Source organism: Rana temporaria, chromosome 2 (genome assembly GCF_905171775.1).
Source record: "Rana temporaria chromosome 2, aRanTem1.1, whole genome shotgun sequence".
NCBI classification, from domain to species: Eukaryota; Metazoa; Chordata; class Amphibia; order Anura; family Ranidae; genus Rana; species Rana temporaria.
Genome location: NC_053490.1, coordinates 445,207,393 through 445,233,075, shown reverse-complemented (window position 1 = coordinate 445,233,075; position 25,683 = coordinate 445,207,393). Strand labels below are relative to the sequence as shown.

Sequence of the window (25,683 nt, the reverse complement as noted above, 5' to 3'; positions counted from 1 at the left end):
GTAATCAATTATACAATGGAGTACCTAGTGGAGAGGAGTGAGGCAGAGGAGATAGATGGGAGGAAAGAGTAGAAGTAGAGGAGTAGAGGAGTGAGGAGTAGAAGATAAGAAATGAGTGCATAAAAGAAAGATAATTTGCCGCTGTATAGAGGAAGCTTCCATAGTCTAACGATTGGTATTAGTGGAGAACAACATGATGTGTAAAATGTATTTACTGTATATACTCGAGTATAAGCCAAGTTTTTCAGCCCTTTTTTTAGGGCTGAAAATACCCCCCTCGGCTCATACTCGAGTCAGTGTACCTGAATTCTTGACAGGCGTCCATTTTTTTTAATAGTTGTGGCTTCCTTCTGACGTTCCGTTCCGTGATAGGCATTTGACACTGTGTTCTGCCTATCACGGAGGTCCTCTCATCCTCGGACAGTTTCCCAGCAGACACCGTGTTCAGTGTTCCGCCAATTACGGACGTTCTCTTGTCCGAGGATGAGAGAATGTACGTGATTGGCGGAACACTGAACACAGTGTCTGCTGGGAAACTGAGTCCGAGGATGAGAGGATCTCCGTGATAGGCGTAACACAGTGTCAAATGCCTATCACGGAATGGGACGCCAGGAGGAAGCCGCGACTTCAAAAAAACGGACGCCTGTCAAGAATTCAGGTACTCGGGCACAGTGAGACTGCAATGGGCACAATGAGGTATGGCACAGTGAGGTATGGTACAGTGAGGTATGGCACAGTGAGACTGCAATGGGCACAGTGAGGTTTCAATGGGCACGGTGAGGCTGCAATGGTCACAGTGAGGCGTGCAAATGGGCATTGTTGACCCTCTTTTCCGCTTACAGTAGCTGCTGCATTCTCACCCTAGGCTTATACTCGAGTCAATAAGTTTTCCCAGTTTTCTGTGGTAAAATTAGGTCCTCGGCTTATACTTGGATCGGCTTATACTCGAGTATATACGATATGTCTCTATTATGTTTTGTTTATTATATGCTAAGCCATCTTAGTCCGAGAGGTGCAAGGTTTGTCTGTTGTGTGTGCTTTCCTATTTTTGATAATTCATGGATCAATTTGACATATTTGTATGTATGTATGTATAATAATAAAAAATATATTATTTAATAAAAAAAAAAGTTTTCATGATAGTTCAGCCATAGCCAGCCTTTGTCCTGTGCCTTTGTATGTGATGCCAGCCAGTGTGGGGGTAACCACGGCTAGTTTTAGCTTTAGCTATTAATTAAAATATATAATAATCTATATAAGAGCCATTCTTCTTGTAGGCCCTATAGCCTACCACTAGGCACCTGTTCTCTCCCCTCCTCCTTCTCAGGGGATGTGGCTTTGTAAGAGCTACATCACCCTTGAGGCAGGTAAGGTGTATAATGGGAACTATGTACAAAAGGATATTGGAGATTTTTCAAGCACAGTGTCGCTTTTCTTCAGTTTTTACACTGAACACCGTATAATCTAACGTTGGTCATGGCTGCAACAGCATATCCCTAATGCTCTACGCTTCTTGTTCCAGACATTAGGACACTGATGTCATACAAGGATCAGTTGCTCTGCAACACGTAAATATTGAACTTTCCTAATGCTCTGCCATCCTAGATCTCTATGAACTGACTGAATGAAGCTTTACTTCTTTTTTTCTTTTTTTTTCATAAATTTTAAGCTTTTCTAAGCATAAGAACTTTATCTCCTCTACAGAATCATCTTGTTTTAGAGTTCTTTGCCTGATGCTATAAAAGGATGCGGAGGAAATCTAACTGTGATCATAGACGACAATGTACTTGGGCAACATAGGACTCCATGCCGAAATTACAATTCAGATCTAATCTGGAGTTTTAGATTGCTAGTTAGATACTATCTACTGAATTGAAACAACTCCCAATTTCTAAATGTGTTGCAAAAAAAAAAAGCATCAGTTGCCATGGGCGTCCGCTGAAATTTTTTCAAGGGGGGGCGCTGTGGCAGCGGCAATACACAGTCACATTTAACCCTGTCTTCGACAACTAGCTGAGGTTTAACCCCCCCCCAGCAGTCGAATAGGATGGATGGTGTCAGTAGGGCAGTGGGTGGTGTTAGAAGGGCAGTGGACGGTGTCAGTCGGTTTTTTTATTTATTTTTTTACAAATTTATTTTTACATTTTTTAACAGTCTTGTTGGGGGGCTTTGGTGAAATATCAGGGGACTAAACAGACCCCTGATAGCTCACTTTCGGAAAACAGAAGGGGACTGAGTGTTAATTCTCCGGTTCCTTTCTCTGAGGCATAATAAACATAGTAAATTGGAACAAATATTCTCTCTGTGTACCGAACTTTTGCTGATTCATCCTCATTGTACCATACAGGGTTAATGTTCCTGTATGGTATGCAATGATGCTGAGGCTTTGGGTTGAGGAGGAGAGCTGTGCGGCTGGCTGGAACATGGAAACATAGAAGTAGAAGTGGTAATTTCCCCCCAGCAGTGCAAGGGTGGAATTTTCCCCCTTTCTGGAGGTAGGCTGTATTCTGTATGTCTCTTTATACTCATGACAATGTCAGGAATATACTGGGACTTTTCAGGTTCTACATAGAAAGTATTCCACATTATTAAAAATAATAATTTTTAATAAGATATGGTGTGTGTGTCGAATGCATCCATGTGGAGCCTGAAAAGTGCAGTCCACTCTGACTTCCAGGGGGGGTCAATTGACCCCCCTTGCCCTATGGAGCGGACGCCCATGTCAGTTGCCCAGATTTTTCAGCATGCTGAAAATTGTCTCCAGGAAAAAATCGTTTTTTTCTGCACCTAATTTATAGTTACAGTGAAATGACTCTGATTTTTGTTTTTATGACCCATGTTCTTGCAGCCAGGAAAATAATCTTGGATCAGTCAACATACTATTATTCAGACGTGCGGACCGTATGTCCGCTTTTTCATCCATCCGTTTGCGGATGAAAAAGGGACATACATTGGTCCCTATGGGCCAGATTCTCATAGAATCGGCGTTTGCGTAGTGTAAGCCATTTACACTAAGCCGCCGCAAATTACTGGAGCAAGTGCCGTATTCTCCAAGCACTTGCTCCGTAATTTGCGGCGGCGTAGTGTAAATGGCCCGGCGTAAGGCCGCGTAATTCAAAGGGGGCGGCTTGTATTTAAATTAAGCGCGCCCCCGCGACGATCGAACTGCGCATGCGCCGGGCATAAAAATAGCCCAGTGCGCATGCTCCAGCTCACGAAGGAAAACGTCAATGACGCCGACGTGAGCGTCATTGACGTAAAGTCGTATTCGCAAACGACTTACGTAAACGACGGAAAAAGACGACGCTGACCCGACGCCATACTTAACATGCATACGACGGACCTTCGTAAACTTGCCCCTCATATAGCAGGGGCAAGTATACGCTTACGGAAACGTCGTAAATTCACTGCGTCGTCCGTGCGTACGTTCGGGAATCGGCGTAAATACAGTGAGGAAAATAAGTATTTGAACACCCTGCTATTTTGCAAGTTCTCCCACTTGGAAATCATGGAGGGGTCTGAAATTGTTATCGTAGGTGCATGTCCACTGTGAGAGACATAATCAAAAAAAAATAATCCAGAAATCACAATGTATGATTTTTTTAACTATTTATTTGTATGATACAGCTGCAAATAAGTATTTGAACACCTGAGAAAATCAATGTTAATATTTGGTATAGTAGCCTTTGTTTGCAATTACAGAGGTCAAACGTTTCTTCTAGTTTTTCACCAGGTTTGCACACACTGGAGGAGGGATTTTGGCCCACTCCTCCACACAGATCTTCTCTAGATCAGTCAGGTTTCTGGGCTGTCGCTGAGAAACACGGAGTTTGAGCTCCCTCCAAAGATTCTCTATTGGGTTTAGGTCTGGAGACTGGCTAGGCCACGCCAGAACCTTGATATGCTTCTTACAGAGCCACTCCTTGGCTGTGTGCTTCGGGTCATTGTCATGTTGGAAGACCCAGCCTCAACCCATCTTCAAAGCTCTAACTGAGGGAAGGAGGTTGTTGCCCAAAATCTTGCAATACATGGCCCCGGTCATCCTCTCCTTAATACAGTGCAGTCGCCCTGTCCCATGTGCAGAAAAACACCCCCAAAGCATGATGCTACCACCCCCATGCTTCACAGTAGGGATGGTGTTCTTGGGATGGTACTCATCATTCTTCTTCCTGCAAACACGCTTAGTGGAATTATGACCAAAAAGTTCTATTTTGGTCTCATCTGACCACATGACTTTCTCCCATGACTCCTCTGGATCATCCAAATGGTCATTGGCAAACTTAAGACGGGCCTTGACATGTGCTGGTTTAAGCAGGGGAACCTTCCGTGCCATGCATGATTTCAAACCATGACGTCTTAGTGTATTACCAACAGTAACCTTGGAAACGGTGGTCCCAGCTCTTTTCAGGTCATTGACCAGCTCCTCCCGTGTAGTCCTGGGCTGATTTCTCACCTTTCTTAGGATCATTGAGACCCCACGAGGTGAGATTTTGCATGGAGCCCCAGTCCGAGGGAGATTGACAGTCATGTTTAGCTTCTTCCATTTTCTAATGATTGCTCCAACAGTGGACCTTTTTTCACCAAGCTGCTTGGCAATTTCCCCGTAGGCCCGTTCCAGCCTTGTGGGAAGTGTACCAATTTGTTTGTCTCTAGCGTCGTTGTACGAGCGCTTTGTTTCTTGGCCTTGTTAGTAGTTGGATTCTTACAGGATTGTATGGGTGGACAGGTGTCTTTATGCAGCTAATGACCTCAATCAGGTGGCATCTATTTAGGATAATAAATGTGGGTAGTGTGGTACATTTTAAAGCAGACTAACAGGTCTTTGAGGGTCAGTATTTCTAGCTGTTAGACAGTGTGTGTCAAATGTACCTTTTTTTTTGCACTGTATCATACAAATAAATAGTTAAAAAATCATAAATTGTGATTTCTGGAATTTTTGTTTTGGGATTATGTCTCTCACAGTGAACATGCTCCTACGATGACAATTTCAGACCCCTCCATGATTTTCCAAGTGGGAGAACTTGCAAAATAGCAGGGTGTCAATTACTTATTTTCCTCACTGGTAGCTATTTGCATAGACGACGGGAAAACGACGAGGCGACACCTAGCGGCGGGAAAAAAAAATGCTTTTAAGATCTGACAGCGTAAGAGCCTTACGCCTGTCAGATCTAAGGGATATCTATGCGTAACTGATTCTAAGAAATCAGTCGCATAGATACGCCGGGCCAGATTAGGACTTACGGACGGCGCAAATGGCTTTGCGCCGTCGTAAGCCTTTTAAGAATCTGGCCCTATGTGATTGCGGGTGTCAGCGGAGAAAACATCTGCTGACACCCGTAATCACCCGCCTCCACAAAGATCCGATTTTACAGACGGGAATAATGTCCTATTTTTTCTTCCTCTGCAGACCGGATAACACGGACACACGGTCGTGTTCATCCGATCCCCCCATAGGGGAGAGCCGAGAAAAGACAGGGGCAGGTCCCTCACAGTGTGCGGGGACCGTCCTGTCATCCGCCAGCTCAGCGGGCAGTATACGAGCGATCCCCCGCTGAGCTTACGGACACGCGGGAGGCGGATTCATTACTGATCCGCCCCGTGTGAAAGGGCCCTAACTTGTGTGGGATACTAAACAGGCATCTGCCTGAGTCCCTGCATGAAGCATGAAAACTGGGGGGGGGGGATTTTTTGACACCCTAGGCGAAACCTAATTTGACGCCCCCTTGGCTACACCTCTGACCCACCCCCTTTGCCCTGCCCATGTATACAACCGGCCTTTTTATTGTAGCGCCAATCAAATGCAGCCTCACCAGCGCCCATCAAATTCAGCCTCACCAGCCCCCATCAATGCAGCCTACCATGCCCATTCAATGCAGCCTCACCTAGCGCCCATCAATGCAACCTACCAGCGCCCATCAATGCAGCCTACAAGTGCCCATCAATGCAGTCTGCCAGTGCCCATCAATAAATGTTTGCTTGCTTCCATTCCATTCACAGACACAGTCCTCTGCTGCCGCTGCTCCTCTAACACTATGTGCGAACGGAGCGGCGGCTGATGTGGGGAGACTTATTTGCTTGCTGCAGAGAGAAGAGAGTAAGGGACACCAGTGGCTGGGCTCCCTAGGCAGCAGGTGCCCGAGGCAGCTGCCTAACTTTGCCTAGTGGTAGCACCAGCCCTGCTCCAGTACAAGGGTGTATGGTCGAGAAGAGCTGATCCTGAAACACATTCATGCATTTCATCGCAGCTCTAATAAGATAGTGATATAAGTGAAAACATACTTTCACAGCACATGTTCTACTGCTATAGAGATAGAAAATACAGCTGTTGTGGGACTTGGCCAGCGGTGAGAAGACTAGGACAAATATCAGATGTCGCCAATACCGGTGAGAAAATATGCCACTGCATTAAGACATTGCTACTGGTAGCATAAGGAACCCATAAACAGGATTTAATCTGGCATCACTACTGACTGATGAAATCATGCAACAATCTGGCTGTGTGTGAGGGGGAAAATGACAAATAAGTACCAGCAGCTGCAGCTGGGAAGTCATTGCACAGCTGGAAATTGTTTGTACTAGCTGCCCATTAAGCTGAGATAAGTTGCCACCTTGTACCACTCTTTACAAGCAGCCTTTCTTAAACAGGGTTCCTCAAAAATGTTGCTAGGGGCTGCTTCAGCAATTTGGTGATTTCTGATTCTCAGACAAGTAACCACTGGCAACACTGATCTTTTTAGCTATACTTAAAGCGGGAGTTCACCCGAAAAAACAATTTTTAACATTAGATTGAGGCTCATTTTGTCAAGGGGAATCGGGTGTTTGTTTTAAAATCGAAGCAGTACTTACCGTTTTAGAGATAGACCTTCTCCGCCGCTTCCGGGTATGGTCTTCGGGACTGGGCGTTCCGATTTGATTGAGAGGCTTCCGATGGTCGCATACATCGTATCACGAGTAGCCGAAAGAAGCCGAACGTCGGTGGCGGCTCTATACGGTGCCTGCGCACCGACGTTCGCTACTTTCGGAAAATCGTGACGCGATGTATGCGACCGCTGGAAGCCTGTCAATCAAATGGGAACGTCCAGTCCCGCAGCCCATACCCGGAAGTGGCGGAGAAGATCGCTCTCTAAAACGGTAAGTACTGCTTCGATTTTAAAAAAAACACCCGATTCCCCTTGACAAAATGAGCCTCAATCTAATGTTAAAAATTAAGTTTTTGGGTGAACCTCCACTTTAAGGCCCCCTTCACACAGTTGGTCCTCCATGTAAAAAATGGGGATCCATTTACATTCAATTACCTCCAACTCTGTCCAAGTTCACAAAATAAATGGGGAAAAGGTTTGCATACCTCCCAACATTTTGAGATGGGAATGAGGGACACCTATGAGCAAAAGTATGCAGGCATAGGACATACCCCTTACCACGCCCCCTTAAAGGAGAATTGTACTAAAAAACACGATTGGTTAAACCTACAAGTGCTTTTTTTTACCTCTACTATTCCTTTTGGAATTTACAAATGCAGCGATTTAGAAATCACGTGAAAGGTTTAGACCTGGAAAACACTTTTTGATAGATAAAAAGTATATTTTATATACATCTATATAGATCAGACCAAAATTAGGGACAAATGAGGAGGAATGAGGGACAGAGGGACATTGCTCCAAATCAGGGACAGTCCCTTGAAATCAGGGACAGTCGGGAGCTATGGGTTTGTGTCCTTTTCCCTTTTTCTGGCTAAATGTGATGAATCATAGGTAGCCCGGTGTAAATGGACACAAGTCTATTTACACCTCTCTGCTCATAGATTCAATATGGGTATGAAATGCTCCTGCAGCAAAAACTGAATGGACACAGATTTACAAAAGTGACATTCATTCTGTTCTAATTCAGCAGGAGATCTTTTCATAGATCCCTCGCTGATCAGACCGGACAAGGCCCATAAGGAAGGGGCCATTTTTCCCAATGACCACAAATGTAAGGAGCATTCTGCTCAGTGACCACAATGCTATCTTACCATGAGCCAACGATATAAATATCCTGAGACTGGAAAATTATTTCAAGGGTTCCTCCAGGTTAAAAAGGTTGGTAAACGCTGCTTTGAAGCATCTGGCCTTCAAACACTGTCCAAAAGATGTGCATATCGAGATGGTTCTATGGTTGATAGGTGACCATACCTGGCATACTATCAGCAAATGCAGATCACCACTTGTGCTAGTTGTGTCATATAGGGGCTAACAGAGTGATAATGAGCACTAAGGCTTCGTACACACGACAGGACATGTCCGATGAAAACGGTCTGGCGGATTTTGGTCTAATGGCTGTACACACCATCAGACCAAATTTCCCGCGGACAGCGAACGCGTCCGCCGGCCCAGTTTCAGCGGACATGTTCGGTCGTGTGTACGAGGCCTTAGAGGTTAAAGAGTACTATATGACATACCGTAAGTCATGACTACAGGCGGTCCCCTACTTACAAACATCTGACTTACAAACTACTCCTACTCCGTCTCCTACAAACAGAGGGAGACAACAGGAAGTGAGAGGAAATCTACCCCTAGGAGAGGAAATTCTCTCCTGTAATGCCTTGTACACACAACCGGATTTTCCAATGGGAAGAGTCAGACGGGCTCTTTTTATCGGATATTCCGTCCGTGTGTATGCTCTATTGGACTTTTTCCTTCTGAAATTCCATGGACTTAGATAGAGAACTTGTTCTCTTTTTTTCCGATGGACAAAAATTTTGAGCGGAAAGTCCGTTCGTCTGTATGCAGATACGACGGACTAAAAACCACGCATGCTCAGAATGAAGCAGAAGAGCCAAACTACCTATTGAACTTCATTAACCTTGGCTCGTCGTACGTGTTGTACGTCACCGTGTTTTTGACGATCGGACTTTTGTGTGACCGTGTGTATGCAAGACAGCTTGAGCGGAATTCCGTCGGAAATCCATCGGAAAATCTGTTGGACTTTTTCATGACGAGAAAAATGCAATTTTTTTAATTGGTTGTGAAAAACGGACATGTGTATGCTCTAGAGCATTTTTCTCAACGAACTTAGAACCTGCTCTATTTTTTCTCGTCGTTTTTTACATCATTCTTTTTCAAGTTGTGAAAAACGGTCATGTGTACGCTTTTACGAGGGGGAAAAAAACGTGCATGCTCAAAAGCAAGTAATGAGACGGGAGCGCTCGTTCTGGTAAAACTAGCGTTTGTAAGGGAGATAGCACATTCGTCACGCTGTAACGGACTGAAAAGCACGAAGACTGAAAAGCGCGAATCGTCTCTCACCAAACTTTTTACTAACACGAGGATCAGCAAAAGCAGCCCAAAGGGTGGCACAGTTTGAATGGAACTTTTCCTTTATAGTCCCGTTGTACGTGGTGTACGTCACCACGCTTTGCTTAAGCATTTTTTTCACGAACGTCTGTGTGCAAGGCAGGCTTGAGAGGAATCACGACAAGTCACGTTGAGAAAAACATATTTTTTTGTTGCATGACATGAATAACGGTCGTGTGTAAGCGGCATAAGAGTTAATATGGGAAAAAGGTGTCTCCACTGAAGCTTTCTCACCAATCCTTGTTTCCATAATAACCCCAAATTTTCAAAATCCAAGTGTCATTGGGACAGGAAGTGAGGTGAACAGGTGCACAGACAGCAAAACAAATGTTACAGGGGTGATAACCCTTCCCTATGCTATCCAAAAATCTTAAAAATACAATTTTTGGCTGGAGCTACACTTAAAAAAAGTACCTGTTCCAACTTACAAACAGATTCAACTTTAGAGCAAGCCTACAGTCCCTATCTTGTTTGTAACCCAGGGGCCGCCTGTACATGACAACTTATCATTACTTTTTCTCTGGAGAAAAGGGATCAAACCTCTCACAGCGCATGCGCAACATTCATCTGTAAAAAAAATTGCCGAGATCGCAGCAGATCACGTTTATACAGCCATTCCAGAAGGGATGGGGACATCTCTCAGAGGGTCTATGGCCAGCTTGCTCCTGATTTAACAAATTCAAGCCCTTGTGTGTGGTCAAACATGTCATTAGCAATTGCACAAGCTGTCGATTACCTAGCGTGATGACCTTAATTTCTAACCTTGTAAAACTTGTTTTGAGATGCTAACTAAGCTGTTTTGTTTGCATCCTTGTTCATCTCCCCCCTACACACTGGCGTACTAATGACTTATTGTTTCCCTGCTGCCTCTTAAGATATCTAGCCTCAGCAGGACCTGGATTTTGCTCCCAGTAGGCTTGTGCTCCCACTCTTGTTTTCACTACCTCCTCAACAACCCACAGTCATTCATTGTACAAATACAATAAGTCATTGCAAACTCTTGCTTGCTACACAGCATGCATGGGCCACACAGAGAGACCGCAAGGTGAGCCTAACACATAACAGCAACTCCCACAGCATTAACTCTCTGCGGTCCAGCCAGCTCTAGCAATGCATGCAATAAGGCTAGAAACAGGAGTTAACGGTCTCTACGGTTTACCTTCGCTCTCGGTTCTGTTTCCGTGATTTGTGTAGCAATCCAATTAAAACCACAGCTGCACGGATACCTGCTTTTTTGGAATGGATTCTCTCCGTCGGTTGTGACATAGTTACCAGTTCCAATATCCAGAACCAAAGTAGAAATAATAATATATATAAAAAAAAAAAACTTAGCCTGCGGAAAGCTTTCTTTTCTCCGCTCCTGTTTATTTGCTTTGCTCAGGTTGAGACAGGTGACTTTTAGCCCAGTGACCTTCAGGTCACCCGTCACTCATCTAACCCCACGTTCGGGATCTCTCCTCTATTCCAGGACAAGCAGAGATATCCAAAAAGGTTGCTGCCAGTTTTCTTTATAGAAGTCACTTTCCAAAGTGCTGCAGTGGCAGTTACAATGACAAGCCTATCCCGGTAGGAAAAACTCATCTGTGGCTCCGCCAGAGGACCAAATGTCTTTCTCCCTTGGGTTCTCAGAAATATTCCAAAGACAAGTTTCAGCTCATAGACCATAGACAGTGTGTGACTTTCCTCCACTGATCCATGATGGTGCTAGAAGACACATGCATGCACACAGAACAAACACACGCCAACCGATGCGGAGCTGTAACGGGGGATGTCATGTAATCAAAGCCCAGGAGAGGGAGGGTGGGAGAAAAAAAAAACAAACACTTTCACACTGGCACCCGGAGACACAATGCCTTGGAGTTGGCCCTGCACCTGCTGGATAAAATATTAACTTTCACAGGCAAGAGGATGCTGAGTGTGTGTGAAGTAGGCGTTGGATTTAGCATCTTTGGCTGCACAGGCTAAGGATACCAGGATCTGCAAGGTGGGTGTTACCAGACGGCTTATTTCCTCCTCTTTCCTCATTCTTTCCCTTACTCGCTGCAGAAAGCTATGGATGGATTTGGTGACAGGGAACAGCAAAGTCTGGACAGAGTTGTTCAGAACTGGCTGCCTTTTCTGCACAGGCAGCAGTGGAGTTGGTGTGGCAGCAGCAGAGACAATACATATTTAACGGAGGAGGGACGATGTTGGATTTAACCCCGTCTCTTCCTCATAGCTATATAGCTACTTATGCTGTTGAAAAATAATGTAAATAAGGAAGCTTATCTTTGCTGTCAGATGCTGTTGATGTTTAGAGGTCAAGCCAATTTTTTATTTTTATTTCATTAGATGCTGAATATTTGATTGCTGATGAAAGGCTGTACTGAACATGACTGGGCACCGGCAACCCCTCATTGCAAGCAGAGATAAGCAATTAATGAAAAGATCCCCTTTGCCAGCAGTTCACCCTGCAATCCGGTTTAACGCTTTATGATGAACTAATCCGCTATATTTTCATTTTGGTTGCAGATATTTGTATAGTAGTAAATTGCAACTTGTGACACTGATCACATACTATGAAAGTTCTGGTTAAAATCATTTAAAAAAACAACGAATATGTTCATTTTGGAAATGTTATACCCTAATATAGCAGCGTTCATCTTGGAAATGTTATGGGACAACAGGCAGCGATTTCAAATGACCACCAGACATTATTTAAATAACAAACAACCACTCAAGATTATGTTGAATAAATATATGGCCGCGGCCTTTATTATTGGTTTTATTTTATTAATAACTTATAAACAATTCACTTAAAATTCACCATAGGAATTTCTTTTAAACCGACTTAAATATATATATATATATATATATATATATAACGACCATTTATTCAGCTCAGCTATTACAGCTCGAGCTGTATTACAAAACCACAACAGGATTTATTAAACTGTCCCCCTTTCATCAATTATCAACAATGGCCCGGATTCAGGTAGAATTGCGCTATTTTTACGGAGGCGCAGGGCAACGTTTTTGCCCTGCGCCCCCGCAATTTTTTTGCGCTGCCCTCGATTCACGGAGCTGAAGCTCCGTAAATTGCGCGGGCGCGCCGGCAAAATGCCCGGCGCAAGCGCGCGCAATTTAAATGATCCCGTAGGGGGCGGGATCCATTTAAATTAGGCGCGTTCCCGCGCCGATCGTAGAGCGCATGCTCCGTCGGGAAACTTTCCCGACGTGCATTGCGGCAAATGACATCGCAAGGATGTCATTTGCTTCAAAGTGAACGTGAATGGCGTCCAGCGACATTCACGATTCACTTACCCAAAATACGTAAAATTCAAATTTCGCGACGCGGGAACGACGGGTATACGTAATATTGGCTGCCCCTGCTAATAGCAGGGGCAGCCTTACGCAAAAACCGTCGTACGGAAACGACGTAAATTGCGTACGCAGGGCTCGCGCAACGTTGTGAATCGGTGTTAGTATGCAATTTGCATACTATACGCTGAGCACAACGGGAACGCCACCTAGCGGCCATCGCAAGAATGCAGCCTAAGATATGCGGCATAAGAGCCTTATGCCGCGCAGATCTTAGGCTGCAGTCGGCGTAACGAGGTTCCTGAATCAGGAGCATTCGTTACGCCGGGGGAAGTAAGCAATTGCGCTGTGTAACCTATGGTTACACAGGTGCAATTGCTTCTTGAATCCAGGCCATTAACATTTTTTTTTTTGAAAGGTCACCCACCACTTTACAAAGGCCACGACAAAAAAAAGGGGATGGAGGGTTGGGGAGCTCCTACAGCTGAATTCTTCCACGGCGACTTGCCACAATTCCAGTCAGGACCCCCTATATATAGAGGACCCTGGGGGTCTGGAAACTTCTCCACTCCTAGTTTCAATGTTCCCCAAGCGGGCAGTTACAGGCTCCCTAACGCAAGCCCTTTTACCCTGCAGAGGGGATATAGAAACCTCTATGCTGCCGTTCTCCCATGAGGAAAAGGGGGGGCCTAGAAACCCATATTCCCCTTTTCCCACATACCCTATTATAGCAGTGTTCATTTTGGCAGAAAATTTCTATTTCGTTTTAGTCTTAAGCCCTGTACACACGATCGGTTTGTCCGATGAAAAAAGACCGATGGACTCTTTTCATCAGACAAACCGATCGTGTGTGGGCCCTATCGGTCTTTTTTCCATCGGTGGACATATTTTCCGATCGTCTGTGTGGAACTGCATCGGAGAAAAATCCATGCATGCTCAGAATCAAGTGGACGCATGCACGGAAGCATTGAAATTAATTTTTTTCAGCTCGTTGTAGTGTTTTATGTCACCGCGTTTTGGCACGGTCGGAATTTAGTCTGATAGTGTGTATGCAAGACTGATGAAAGTCAGCTTCATCGGATATCCGACAAAAAAAATCCATAGGATTTGATTCCATCAGAAATCCGATCGTGTGTACACGGCTTAAAGGGGTTGTAAGTTTTACTGGTCTATAGTGTATGTTTATACTGTACCTCAATACCATAAATAATAACATATTAGATTTTTCACTCCAGCAGTATATGAGTTTGGACATTGTACAGAAATGTTAACTAATGCATTACAATTTAATTACACCCATTAGATTTTAGATGACTAAAATTAGTTTTAGTCGCCTAAAATGTACTGGAGATTTAATCGACTAAATATGACTAAAACTAAAACAATTGCAGAATATTGAAAAGGGACTAAAACTAAAATGCCACTTTAGTCCTAAGAATTAAAGGGGTTGTAAAGGTATAATTTTTTTTTCCTAAATATCTTCCTTTACCTTAGTGCAGTCCTCCTCACTTACCTCATCCTTTGATTTTGCTTTTAAATGTCCTTATTTCTTCTGAGAAATTCTCACTTCCTTTTCTTCTGTCTGTAACTCTACACAGTAATGTGAGGCTTTCGTCCTGGTGTGGAGTGTTGTGCTTGCCCCCTCCCTTGGACTACAGGAGAGTCAGGACGCCCACTAACACACAGCTCCTTTCTTTATCTGCAACATAGAGAGTGTCCTGACTCTCCTGTAGTCTAAGGGAGGGGGCGAGCATGACACTCCACACCAGGGAGAAGCCTCGCATTACTGTGTGGAGTTACAGACAGAAGAACAGGAAGTGAGGATTTCTCAGAAGAAATTAGGACATTTAAAAGCAAAATTGAAGGATGAGGTAAGTGAAGGAGGACTGCACTAAGGTAAAGGAAGCTATTTAGGAAAAAAAAATTGTACCTTTACAACCCCTTTAAGTCTTAGGACTAAAGTGGCATTTTAGTTTTAGTCCCATTTCAATCTTCTGCAATTGTTTTAGTCATATTTAGTCGACTAAATCTCCAGTACATTTTAGGCGACTAAAACTAATTTTAGTCATGACAAAACTAATCTCAATATAAAAACCTAATAAAATCCTCGAAAAAAAAAACCACATACAATCGGCATGAGTTCCATATTCTGCAAGAATAAAAAAATATATATATATATATATTCACGAGGGCAAGTGAGCTTTAACGTAATCAAACACACCACCTGCTTGATGACATGGAGATTGCCTAAATAATTGAGATGAATGACAGGTAATCATTACGATATATTTTTCATGGGGATGATGCTAAATATAAGTCAAATAATTATGTTCTCCACCAAGGTTGAAAGTTCTGCATTTTCTAAGACTGAAGAAAGTTAAAGGGGCTGTAAAGGTTTGTTTTTCACCTTAATACATCCTATGCATTAAGGTGAAAAACACCTGGCAATCACCGGCCCCCCAGCCCCCCATTTTACTTACCTGACCCCGTTCGTCTCCTCTGCGCATCCCCTCTGTCCTCCTCTCCACGGAGTCCCGGCTTTGATTGGATAGATTGATAGAAGCACAGCCATTGGCTCCCTCTGCTATCAATCAAATCCAATGACACGGGGGCGGGGCCGGGTCATACACTCGGCGTCTATGGACGCCAAATGTATGACTCACGAGCGCGCCTGCAAGGTAACCCCCTCGGAGAGCGCTTCTCCAAGGGGGTTATGTAACGCGGGAAGGAGCCGCAAGAGCTGCAGAGGGACCCCAGAAGAGGATGTTTGGGGCCACTCTGTGCAAAACGAGCTGCACAGTGGAGGTAAGTATGACATGTTTGTTATTTTAAAAAAAATAAAGGAACTTTTATGCCTTGTACACACGGCCGGACTTTCTGAGAAAAAAAGTCAGACGGGCCTTTTTTCTCGGAAAGTCCGGCCATGTGTAGCCTCCATCTGACTTTTTTTGTCGGAAGTCCGACGAATCTTAGGCCCCGTACACACGTCCGAGGAACTCGACGGGTAAAACTCATCGTTTTGCTTGTCGAGTTCTGTGTGAAGCCGCCGAGGATCTCGGCGAGCCAACTTTCCTCATTGAACAACAAGGAAATAGAGAACATGTTCTCTATTTGGCTCGACGAGGAACTCGTCGGCTTCCTCGGCCGAAAGTATACACACGGCCGGGTTTCTCGGCAGAATTCAGCTCTGATCGAGTTTCTGGCTGAATTCAGCCGAGTGTGTACGGGGCCTTAGATAGAGAACCTGTTCTCTTTCTTCCAGTCGGACTTACGACGGACTCACGGCTTACTTTTGCATGGTCAAAAGTCCGACCGTATGTACAAGGCTTTAGTATCACTTTAAAGCTGACCCCACATTACGGAGACCACGTGGCTAAACTATGGGAGAGTAAAGGAGTTAAGTGAGTTAAAGCATTGGGTTTGTGCTTGGATCCAATTCTGTCACTGGGAGCAAGGTGGGAGAGGCACGCTAATTGAGAGGGCACTGGCTCAGCAGTGTCTCTCTTAAATGCAACATCCACAAATAAGGTGGGTAATGATACGGAACAACATTTTTACAAAAGGACTCATGTAAACAAATAATGCATGCAGTGTACGTCTTATCTCTAAGCCGTGGTAACGCCTTAATGTTTGACTTTTTACACGAACGCGTTTCCCTTGTGGTCCTATGCATTGATAAGCGGAAATATGTGGGAGTGTCCCGATATTTTCAGGGAACCAACCACTGGGGAGCAAGCCAGATCACTGACCCCTCGCTACCGGTGGACCCCCCCAACATGCCAGGTATCATGCCTCATAACAGGCTGTATTGCTCCTTATACTGGTTATGGTTACCTTTTGTAGTGGCCTTACTTCATACTCCATATGTGCTTTGCTGACCCTGTTCTTTGATACACCAGAGACCATCATGCACTCCTTTGAATGACTTCAGACCAGGCTTTGAACAGTTTGACAACTTTTACTGTAACCCTTCTTGGCAGAACAAATGAGCATAACAAAGTTCAGACTTTAAACTGACTAATGTAGGTGGCTGCCCAGATATAACTTTACAGGTGCTAGTCCATATCTGGTAGGGGTGCAACGGATCAAAAAAAATCACAGATCGGATCGATCCTTGGATCAGGAGTCACGGATCGGATCATTTACGGATCAGCAAAAAAATAAATAAATCTTGTTACACCCACCTAATCACTATCCACCCCCCTCCACCCTGGTGTCACCCCCCTCCACCCTGGTGTACAGACATGCTCCCCAGGTGATGGTGTAGCTCCTACCTGCAGGTGCAGAATTCACCAATGCTGTCTCCACATGTCTGTAAGCAGTTCCGGGTCTGTAGTGAGCGCGCTGAGGCGGGGAGGCGTGTCACGCTGTGCTCTGACAAGCACACGGGGGTGGAGCAAGATGGCCGCCGCTCCGGAGCTAGGCCTAAGCTGGGGACTTTCCTACGGCCTAGGCTCCGGAGCGCTCCGCGGATCGCGTGGTGTGCCGATCCGAACGGGGTGACCCGTTCGGATCACGGATCGGTGACAATCCGTTGCACCCCTAGTATTGAACTTCAATAACTGATAATACACCGGCATCTTGTGCTGATTACATGCTGATCCTTGGGCTCCCGGGTTCCATGTAATGTTGAGTTCCCTTGTCCTCAAGCTCCCGCTGGACTCCACACGCACCTGAACTGGACCTTGCCTCTATTTATGTGCTACACCAGGTGGAAAACCAGCCCGAGACAAAAAGCCTGGGAACTGAAGTACTGAAAGGTAAACCTTTCACCAGCCTGGGTGAGCCAACTACCTTGCTAGTTCAGTACACTGTAGGCAACATGCATGCACGCACACAAGTCTTTGTCCATATTTAAGGCCTGTTCGCACCATAACTTCTGCGTCCTGGATGAGTTTCTGCAAGTGCATTTTTGATGTGTTTTTGATGAGTTCTAGTGCATTTTGATGAGTTTTTAATGTGTTCCAGTGTGTTTTTCCACCTCTTTTTGTTTGTCTCAGTTGATGACAGTTGAGGACATGTGCGTTCCGGTGTGTTTTTTATGAGTTTTGCCATGTTCCATACAAAAAAAATGCAACATTTTCTACTTTTGTTGACTTTTGTACTTTTGTTGACTGCACTGGTGTGAGATAGGGCCATTGGAATCCTTGTTAAACACTGTCCATGCATTTTTGGATAAAAATGCACTGGACTGCATCTGGTATGAACCAGCCCTGCAAAAGCTCCTATCTCACATAGCAACGCTTTTGACCATGTCTAGTCCTTTATCAAACAAATGTTAGCTCCTAGCTTGATAAAGACTATAAATGGTCCCATACGTTGCTATGTGAAAGGGGGCTTGACTGTTTTGGGCTGTCATGCTTTTATCAAAAGTGAACGAGATGTTAATATGGACAAAGACCCATGTCCTTACATAATACATTTTTTTGCAAGCTTGAGGTTCCTCCAAGTTACTGAAGGAGGTTTCATCCTGGCATCAGGTACTGAATAAGATGTGTGCTCCTAAAGTAGAAACTCAAACTCTATTTTTCAGTATTTTTGTCACCATGTCTCAAAAATAGGGCTAAAAATAGAGTTTGGGCCCAACTCAGGTGTGTTAAATTTGGTGTTATCGCTCTCACGCTCTCATACTGGTCACTGGAAGCTCAACATGGCACCTCATGGCAAAGAACTCTCTGAGGATCTGAAGAAAATAATTGTTGCTCTACATAAAGATGGCCTAGGCTATAAAAAGATTGCCAAGACCCTGGAACTGAGCTGCAGCACGGTGGGCAAGACAATACAGCGATTTAACAGGACAGGTTCCATTCAGAACATCCCTCGCCATGGTCGACCAAAGAAGTTCAGTGCACATGCTCAGCATCATATCCAGAGATTGTCTTTGGGAAATAGACATATGAGTGCTGACAGCATTGCTACAGACGTTGAAGGGGTAGGGGGGTCAGCCTGTCAGTGCTCAGACTATACGCTGCATGCTGCTTCAAATTGGTCTGCATGGCTGTCGTCCCAGAAAGAAGCCTCTTCTAAAGATGATGCACAAGAAAGCCCGGAAACAGTTTGCTGAAGACAAGCAGACTGAGGACATGCATTACTGGAACCATGTCCTGTGGTCTGATGAGACCAAGATAAACGTATTTGGCTCAGATGGTGCCAAGCGTGTGGTGGCAACCAGGTGAAGAGTACAAAGACAAGTGTGTTGCCTACAGTGAATCATAGTGGTGAGAGTGTCATGGTCTGGGGCTGCATTAGTGCTGCCGGCGCTGGGGAGCTACAGTTCATTGAGGGAACCATGAATGGCAACATGTACTGGGACATACTGAAGCAGGGCAGTATTCCAACATGATAATGACGCCAAACATACCTGCAAGATTACTACTGCCTTGCTAAAGAAGCTGAGGGTAAAGGTGATGAACTGGCCAAGCATGTTTTCAGACCTAAACCCTATTGAGCATCCTCAAACGGAAGGTGGAGGAGTGCAAGGTCTCTAATATTCACCAGCTCTGTGATGTTGTCATGTAGGAGTGGAAGAGGACTCCAGTGGCAGCCTCTGGCTCATAGCCAAGAGAGTTAGAGTAGTTCTGGAAAATAATGGTGGCCACACAAAATATTGACACTTTGGGCCCAATTTGAACATTTTCACTTGGGGGTGTACTCACTTTTGTTGCCAGCGGTTTAGACATTTTTGGCTGTGTGTTGAGTTATTTTGAGGGGACAGCTAATTTACACTGTTAAGCCTCTTACACACGTACGGGTTTCCTTTTTACTGCCGGGAAACCCGAGGGGAATACCAAGAACCTGCTTGGTAACTTTTTCCCCCCTACACACGACCGGGTTTCCCGACAGAAAAACTGCCATGAGAGCTTTGGCCAGGAATCCCGGCTGTGTGTATGCTCCATCACAGTGTTTCCCATAGGAAAACTTCCGGGTTAAAAACCACTGGGAATCCTAGCGGGAAAAAAGAGAACTGGTTCTCTTTTTTTTCCAGGCTGTTTTCCTTTTGGGAAAACTGCGATGGAGCAAACAAACGTCCGGTTTTCCCAGCCAAAATCTCTCATGGCAGTTTTCCCGATGGGAAAACTGGTTGTGTGTACGAGGCTTTATACAAGCTGCACGCTCACTACTTTATATTGTAGCAAAGTGCAATTTCTTCAGTGTTGTCACATGTATAATAAAATATTTACAAAAATGTGAGGGGTGTACTCACTTTTGTGAGATACTATATATATATATATATATATATGAATAGCTGGTAGTGCTCATGAAAAGTGGTGCTTTGTCATCAATAATCAGCTAAAATTTCACTTGAGCAGGATGTGAAATGAGGAAAAATGACTTGATTAGTTCCTATATATATATATATATATATATATATATATATATATATATATAAACTTCCCCTTTTCTCCAGTGAATAAATCCCATCATAATTATTGTCAGAAACAATTTCCCCAGAGCAATCTTACATGTTTTAACAAGTATGGGAAGGCAAATGCATCTTAAAAGAAAAAGATTAAGCTAATAGTGTCGCCTTGTTAGGAAACGCACAAGCTTTCAACACTGTCCTTTTGTATCTCAGTGCACGTTATCTGCAGCAAATGGTCATGTTTAGTGGCAGCAAAGTATTGATACTCTCTTGTCATGAAAGAGTTGCTATGGAATTCTCAGGCAGTAAGTGCCTTTGAGAGAGTCGTTAGTAGACAAGAAATACATCACTAGATTTTATTTCATTCCTCTTATATTATGATTTGCTATTTTTCGCAGCATTTCAATGGAAGTGACATTGTAGACGACAGGAATAAAGTAACACTGTTCACACAAGTTAGCATTAAGGTCAACTTTGTTTTAAAGCTATTTATAGGAGGAAGTAGAGGTGTTTAATGCAGATCATCTCAGTCATGCTAAGTTTAGTGTGATATTGATGGCCAGACCATATTGGGAATTACTTGTTAAAAAAGAAAAAACAGTTAACGTTATTAGTTATCCCAAAAAAGATAAGGCAAAAATAAGGGAAGCTACGGGTGAAGCAGTTGGAAAAGTAGATAATGACATCATCAGATGTTTTTTCACCTTAATGCATAGATTGCATTAAAGCGGGGGTTCACCCTATAAAAAAAAAAAAAAATTGTATCCCCGTACTCACTGTGCAATCGTACATAGAAGAATCCGACTGCCCACGGGGAATGGGCGTTCCAATCCAGACGGAAGGTGATTGACGGCCGGCTCTGGCGCGTCACACTTCTCCGGAAATAGCCGAAATAGGCTTGGCTCTTCACGGCGCCTGCGCATAGTCTGTGCGCAGGCGCCGTGAAGAGCCGAGACCTACTTCGGGGAGCGTGACGTGCCAGAGCCGGCCGTCAATCACCCTCCCTCTTGAAAGGAACGCCCATTCCCCGTGGGCAGTCGGAATCTTCTATGTACGATTACACTGTGAGTACGGGGATAAAAAAATTAAGACAGGCAATCTGTAGCTCGCGCTACTATGCCGAATTTTATGCTAAAAAGTTGTTCTGCAGGGTGAAACACCGCTTTAAGGTGAAATTTTTTTTTTCTTTACAACTCCTCTAAGTATGCAACTAGGGTGACCACATTTCCAAACTACCATTCAGGGATACCCTCCCTTTAACCCCTTAACGCCCGCCGCACGAGTATTTACGTCCGCAAAATGGCACGGACAGGCAGATGGGCGTATATATACGTCCTTGCCTTCTAGCGGGTGGGGGGGTCCGATCGGGAAGCTCTGCTGATCAGGAGTGAGTGGTGAATATTTGAACTTTGAATATGTTTTGTGCATTCTGTACCGCGTACCTGAACCTTCCCCTTCTCTCTATACTCTCTACCTCACTTACAAGTTTTATGCAAAAAATAAAAATTAAGCCTACAGTTGAAGATTTTACATCTTTAGTGGATATTGAAATTTCTACAGACTTCCTTCCTCGGACAACGAACTTAGAGGTAACGTCCAAATCCCGATTTAAACCAGCAGCTCCTACGGGGGTAGTGCTACACTATCATCCAATCATGTGCAAGTAAAAATGCTGTTTTTTATTTTCCTTGCATGTCCCCCTCAAACCAACAGCGTCTGCCCAGGGGCGCTCACAGTGGCCTGGTACAACAATCGATGATCGTTGCAAGCAGGCGATACAAGAGGATGTACGGGTACATCCACCTGCATCGGAGCTGCTCCTGTCCAGCTGTTTAAATACTTTGGCTGGGTTTCAAGCGGTTAAACAGAAGTTGAAAAAGCCAGGCAGCAGGAAAAGCACTGGCAGCTGGTCTCCCTGCAGCTTTTTCCATTGCTGACTTCCAATGCTTTGTTCTGCACGGTGTCTCTGTGTGGAGGTGGACATCTTGATATAGTCCCAAGACTTCCCAGAGCTGCCATAAGTAATGCAGAATGTATATAGAGATGGGAAAGTATAATCCCACTCTAAATCAGTAACTGTAATAATTGTGTGGTCACACCACAAACCCTTCTTATACATCAGGATGCTTCCCCATAGACTGTGCTGTATCAGCCACCTAATCGTGTGGTCACTGAGGCATACCTCCCAACATTTTGAGATGGGAATGAGGGACACCTACTAGCAAATGTATGTAGGCATAGGACACGCCTCCTGCCACACCCCCTTAACGGAGAATTAACCTAAAAAAAAAGGTTACTTAAATCCACAAGGGCTATTATTTACCACTACTATTCCTTTACAATGGCTTTTAAAATTTACAAACGCAGCAATTTAGAATTTGGATGAAAGATTTAGCACTGGAAAACACTTACAAAAAAAAAAAAAGTTCATTTTATATACAACTATATAGATCAGACCAAAATGAGGGACAAATGAGGAGGAAAGAGGGTTCAAATCAGGGACAGTCCCTCGAAATCAGGGACAGTTGGGAGCTATGCTGAGGTTCTGCAGGATCTCTTTCACAGAGGAGGTCTTGAGCTCCACCCATTGGCTCCCCTCTTTTTTGTTGCCCTGGTCAGACTTTATCTGAGCCTGGGTGCTTCTCCTGAGCCTAGACATTTGCCCTTGGCCTTGGGCATCCAGCACTACTCTTTCTGCCACACCTTTGCCCCATGCTTAGTAAGTCAAAATCTATATTCTTGCTTTAAAATACTCCCTCCACATCACAGAACACCCCTTCATATTTCAACTGGTGAAATTGGTATGCAGTGGCCCAGTGGGATAAGCACAGGTGCCACTAGAAATCATGGGACCTTGTAAAGCCTACCTGCGAGTGTCCCCCCAAACAGCCCCTTCCCCCTCACTGTACACATACAGCCCCCACCTGTACACACAAAGTCTCTCCTATCATCACCTGTATACATACAGATCCCCCATCTGTACACAGACGCACCCCAACCCTAAAAGTTTCTATGACAAGATACAGTGCTGAGCTGGAGCTAAGCCTAGGCAGCACACATCGAAGAAGTTCACATGCAGTAAGTGGCCAGAGGTGGCAGTCATTTTTGCCCTTGCAGTGTGCATGGAGAGTACTCCTACTGTAAGGGCAGGTTTCCCCAGAGTTCAGCTTTAAAAATGTTTTTGTCTGAATTTCTCACTTCCTGTTCCTCCTCAGTAAGCTGTTCTGGCTGACTAACCCCCAACCAGAACTTACTGAGGAGAAACAGGAAGTGAAAAATTCAGACAAAGAAAAAAAAATTAGAAGAGAAATCGAAGGAAAAGGTAAGTGAACCAACAATGCACTAGCTTAAAGGAACATATGTAGAAAATAAAAAACAAACCTTTACAACCCCTATAAAATGATCCCTTGCAGTTGGTCTGTGCCTGCACTGCAACTAACTTGTTTTGTCTAGGGGGAGAGGTGAAACAGTTGTACTTACATGATCCTCTGCTCTGCTGGCAGATGGTGCTCCCCTACACTCTGGTGATGAACTATCCATTGGCATCATCACATCTAGTGTATGGCTATGGACCCTCCTTTGCTCCTGATGATGTCATGACCCTAGACTGCTGGAGCATGGGAGACGAGAAGCAGCAGGGACCAGTGTAGCAGGGGAGAGAAGTGCAGGATCAGGTAAGTATTTATATATGACCCTTGCAGTGCAGGCACAGCCCCATACAAGGGATGTTTTTTAAGATGGGTTTTAAACCCCATGGAATCCAAACGCTTGCTATGGGTAACACAAATCCTATTCTACTTTCTCTTCTGTTCATGGACGGACACAGCAGCCTTTGACCTTAGGGTATTATATCCTTCCTTCCAGGAGAGACTAGGCAGAAAACAGCACGTTAAGTGTTAACACACTTTCCTCAGTACAGCTCCTCCCAGGGGGCGTGGTCCCCCAGGTATAACCCACACGCTGACTCAGCAGCTCCAGTTTTTTTTTTCTGCCCAGAGTCAGGAGTAGACATGGCCTTCTGGAGTCCATGTACTCTGGAATTTTTTTGCGATTTTTTTCGCTTTTATTTTGTTTTGTTCCTGCATTTTTGAATCCTGAGATTCTACTATCAACTACCGACTGGGTGACAGGCTGGGTCTTGATCCTTGTAGTCCCCCCATGCTCGGCCATCGAGCGTGTGTCGGCCCTCAGCTCTGGGTCGTCCACGACATGCCCCATTGCTCCAGGGGTGGCTGAGGGAAATACATGTTCCAGGGCACACATATGACTGGTCTCTATGGCTTTCTCACAGTGTGTCTGGCCGACAGCCATGCCGTTTAGCTGACGTTGGTTCTGTCCGGAATGCCTCCAGCCGGTGTCGCAGGACGGGTAAGTAGTGGCCCCTTGCCCTGGCAAGGTAGTATGGCTGGTGCTTCCCTGGGGAGGTCGAATGAGGGTCCGCCCTGCTTTCCTCTCTCCCTTCCTCTCCCTCCTTCCCCATGCTGGGTGGCAGCTGTAGGGGGGGGGGGCCCTCCTGTGTTTTCTGTCACTACCGGGGACCGTGTACTGTGAGGTGCTGTTGTTTTTTTGTAGGGGGAGTTGCTGTATGTGCTGGGCTGTGTCTTTCTGCTGTGTCACTGTGCTTTAAACGCGTGTATGGCCGCCATTTTGCTGCGGACGCGGTTTGCATAGGTCGGCGGCCATTTTCTTGTGGCCCGCATGCTGTTTTTTCCTGCATACGGTGGCCATTTTGGAAACGTCTCGGCCTCTAGTGCCTGAGATAGCGCAGCAAAAGCCTGCGAATCACTTCCTGAGGGACAGCGCAGCCAACACTTCTCAGCGATTCAGCTAACACTACAACCGGGGGTGGTGAGTTCTCTGGGGGCCCCCTGCTCTCTGTTTTGCAGCCGGGAGGGTGACCGGTGGGTGTCTGCCTTGCAGTACTAAGGAGGCATAAGCGGTGGGTCAACATGGAAGACGCTCTCTTTGAGGAGGAAGCTTCTACCCCAACCATGCCTGAATTAACCCTTAGTGCCCCTGCCGCCTCTGTAGAAGGGATGACGGCAGTCCTTGAGGCGTTTCTCGCCAGGATTGAAGCAACAAATGGCCAGAAGGGGAGTAAAAAGCGCCTCCTCCCTGCGCCTGCTGCTGGGGATGTCTCTGACACAGAATCAGGCCCTGCTATTGCGTCTGGCTCTGGTTCTGTCATGTCAGATGATGCAGGCTTAGCCCACGCGGACAGTGAGGATGACTCTGCTTCAGGGTCAGCGCATGATAAGGAATTTGTTGGAGCTCTTATCACTGCGGTGCAGGATACTCAAAAACTTGAGGATTTGGCGGAGGCATCGGATGTGCCGGTCCCTTTCGGGTTCCGCAAGCCATCCCGCACCGCAAGAGTGTTTCCTTGTGTTCCATATCTGGACAAATTGTTGTACAAGGAATGGGATAAGCCACAGAAAGTTTTTGCTGTTCCAAAATGCTTTGCGACCCCTTATCCCTTTGAGGAAGACTTTTTTTAAAAGTGGGTCTCTCCTCCGTCAGTGGACCCCCCTGTGTCCAGACTGAGCAAAGCCACCACGTTGCCTGTGGAAGGGGCTCCCGCCTTTAAGGACCCCGCAGATAGGAGAGCGGAGGTTGTGGCCCGCTCTATTTTCAGAGTAGTGGGTTCGGCGGTGAGACCGGTTTTGGCCAGAGCTCTGGTGTCGCAGA

General features: G+C 45.2%; 1 protein-coding gene across 8 annotated transcripts in view; it reads right to left on the bottom strand.

The window, feature by feature from the left end:
• RAP1GAP2 (RAP1 GTPase activating protein 2) overlaps positions 1-25,683 on the bottom strand; it is a 794,986-nt gene that overhangs the window by 451,842 nt on the left and 317,461 nt on the right. For 7 of the 8 annotated variants that reach the window (XM_040338453.1, XM_040338460.1, XM_040338462.1 and 4 more), the window contains exon 1: positions 10,492-10,698. The exons of the other annotated variant lie outside the window; for it this stretch is intronic. In XM_040338453.1, the coding sequence (XP_040194387.1) occupies positions 10,492-10,598 (107 nt within the window). In that variant the 5' untranslated portion in view covers positions 10,599-10,698. Of the gene's footprint in view, positions 1-10,491; positions 10,699-25,683 lie in introns of those variants that run through there. 8 annotated transcript variants of the gene reach the window in all.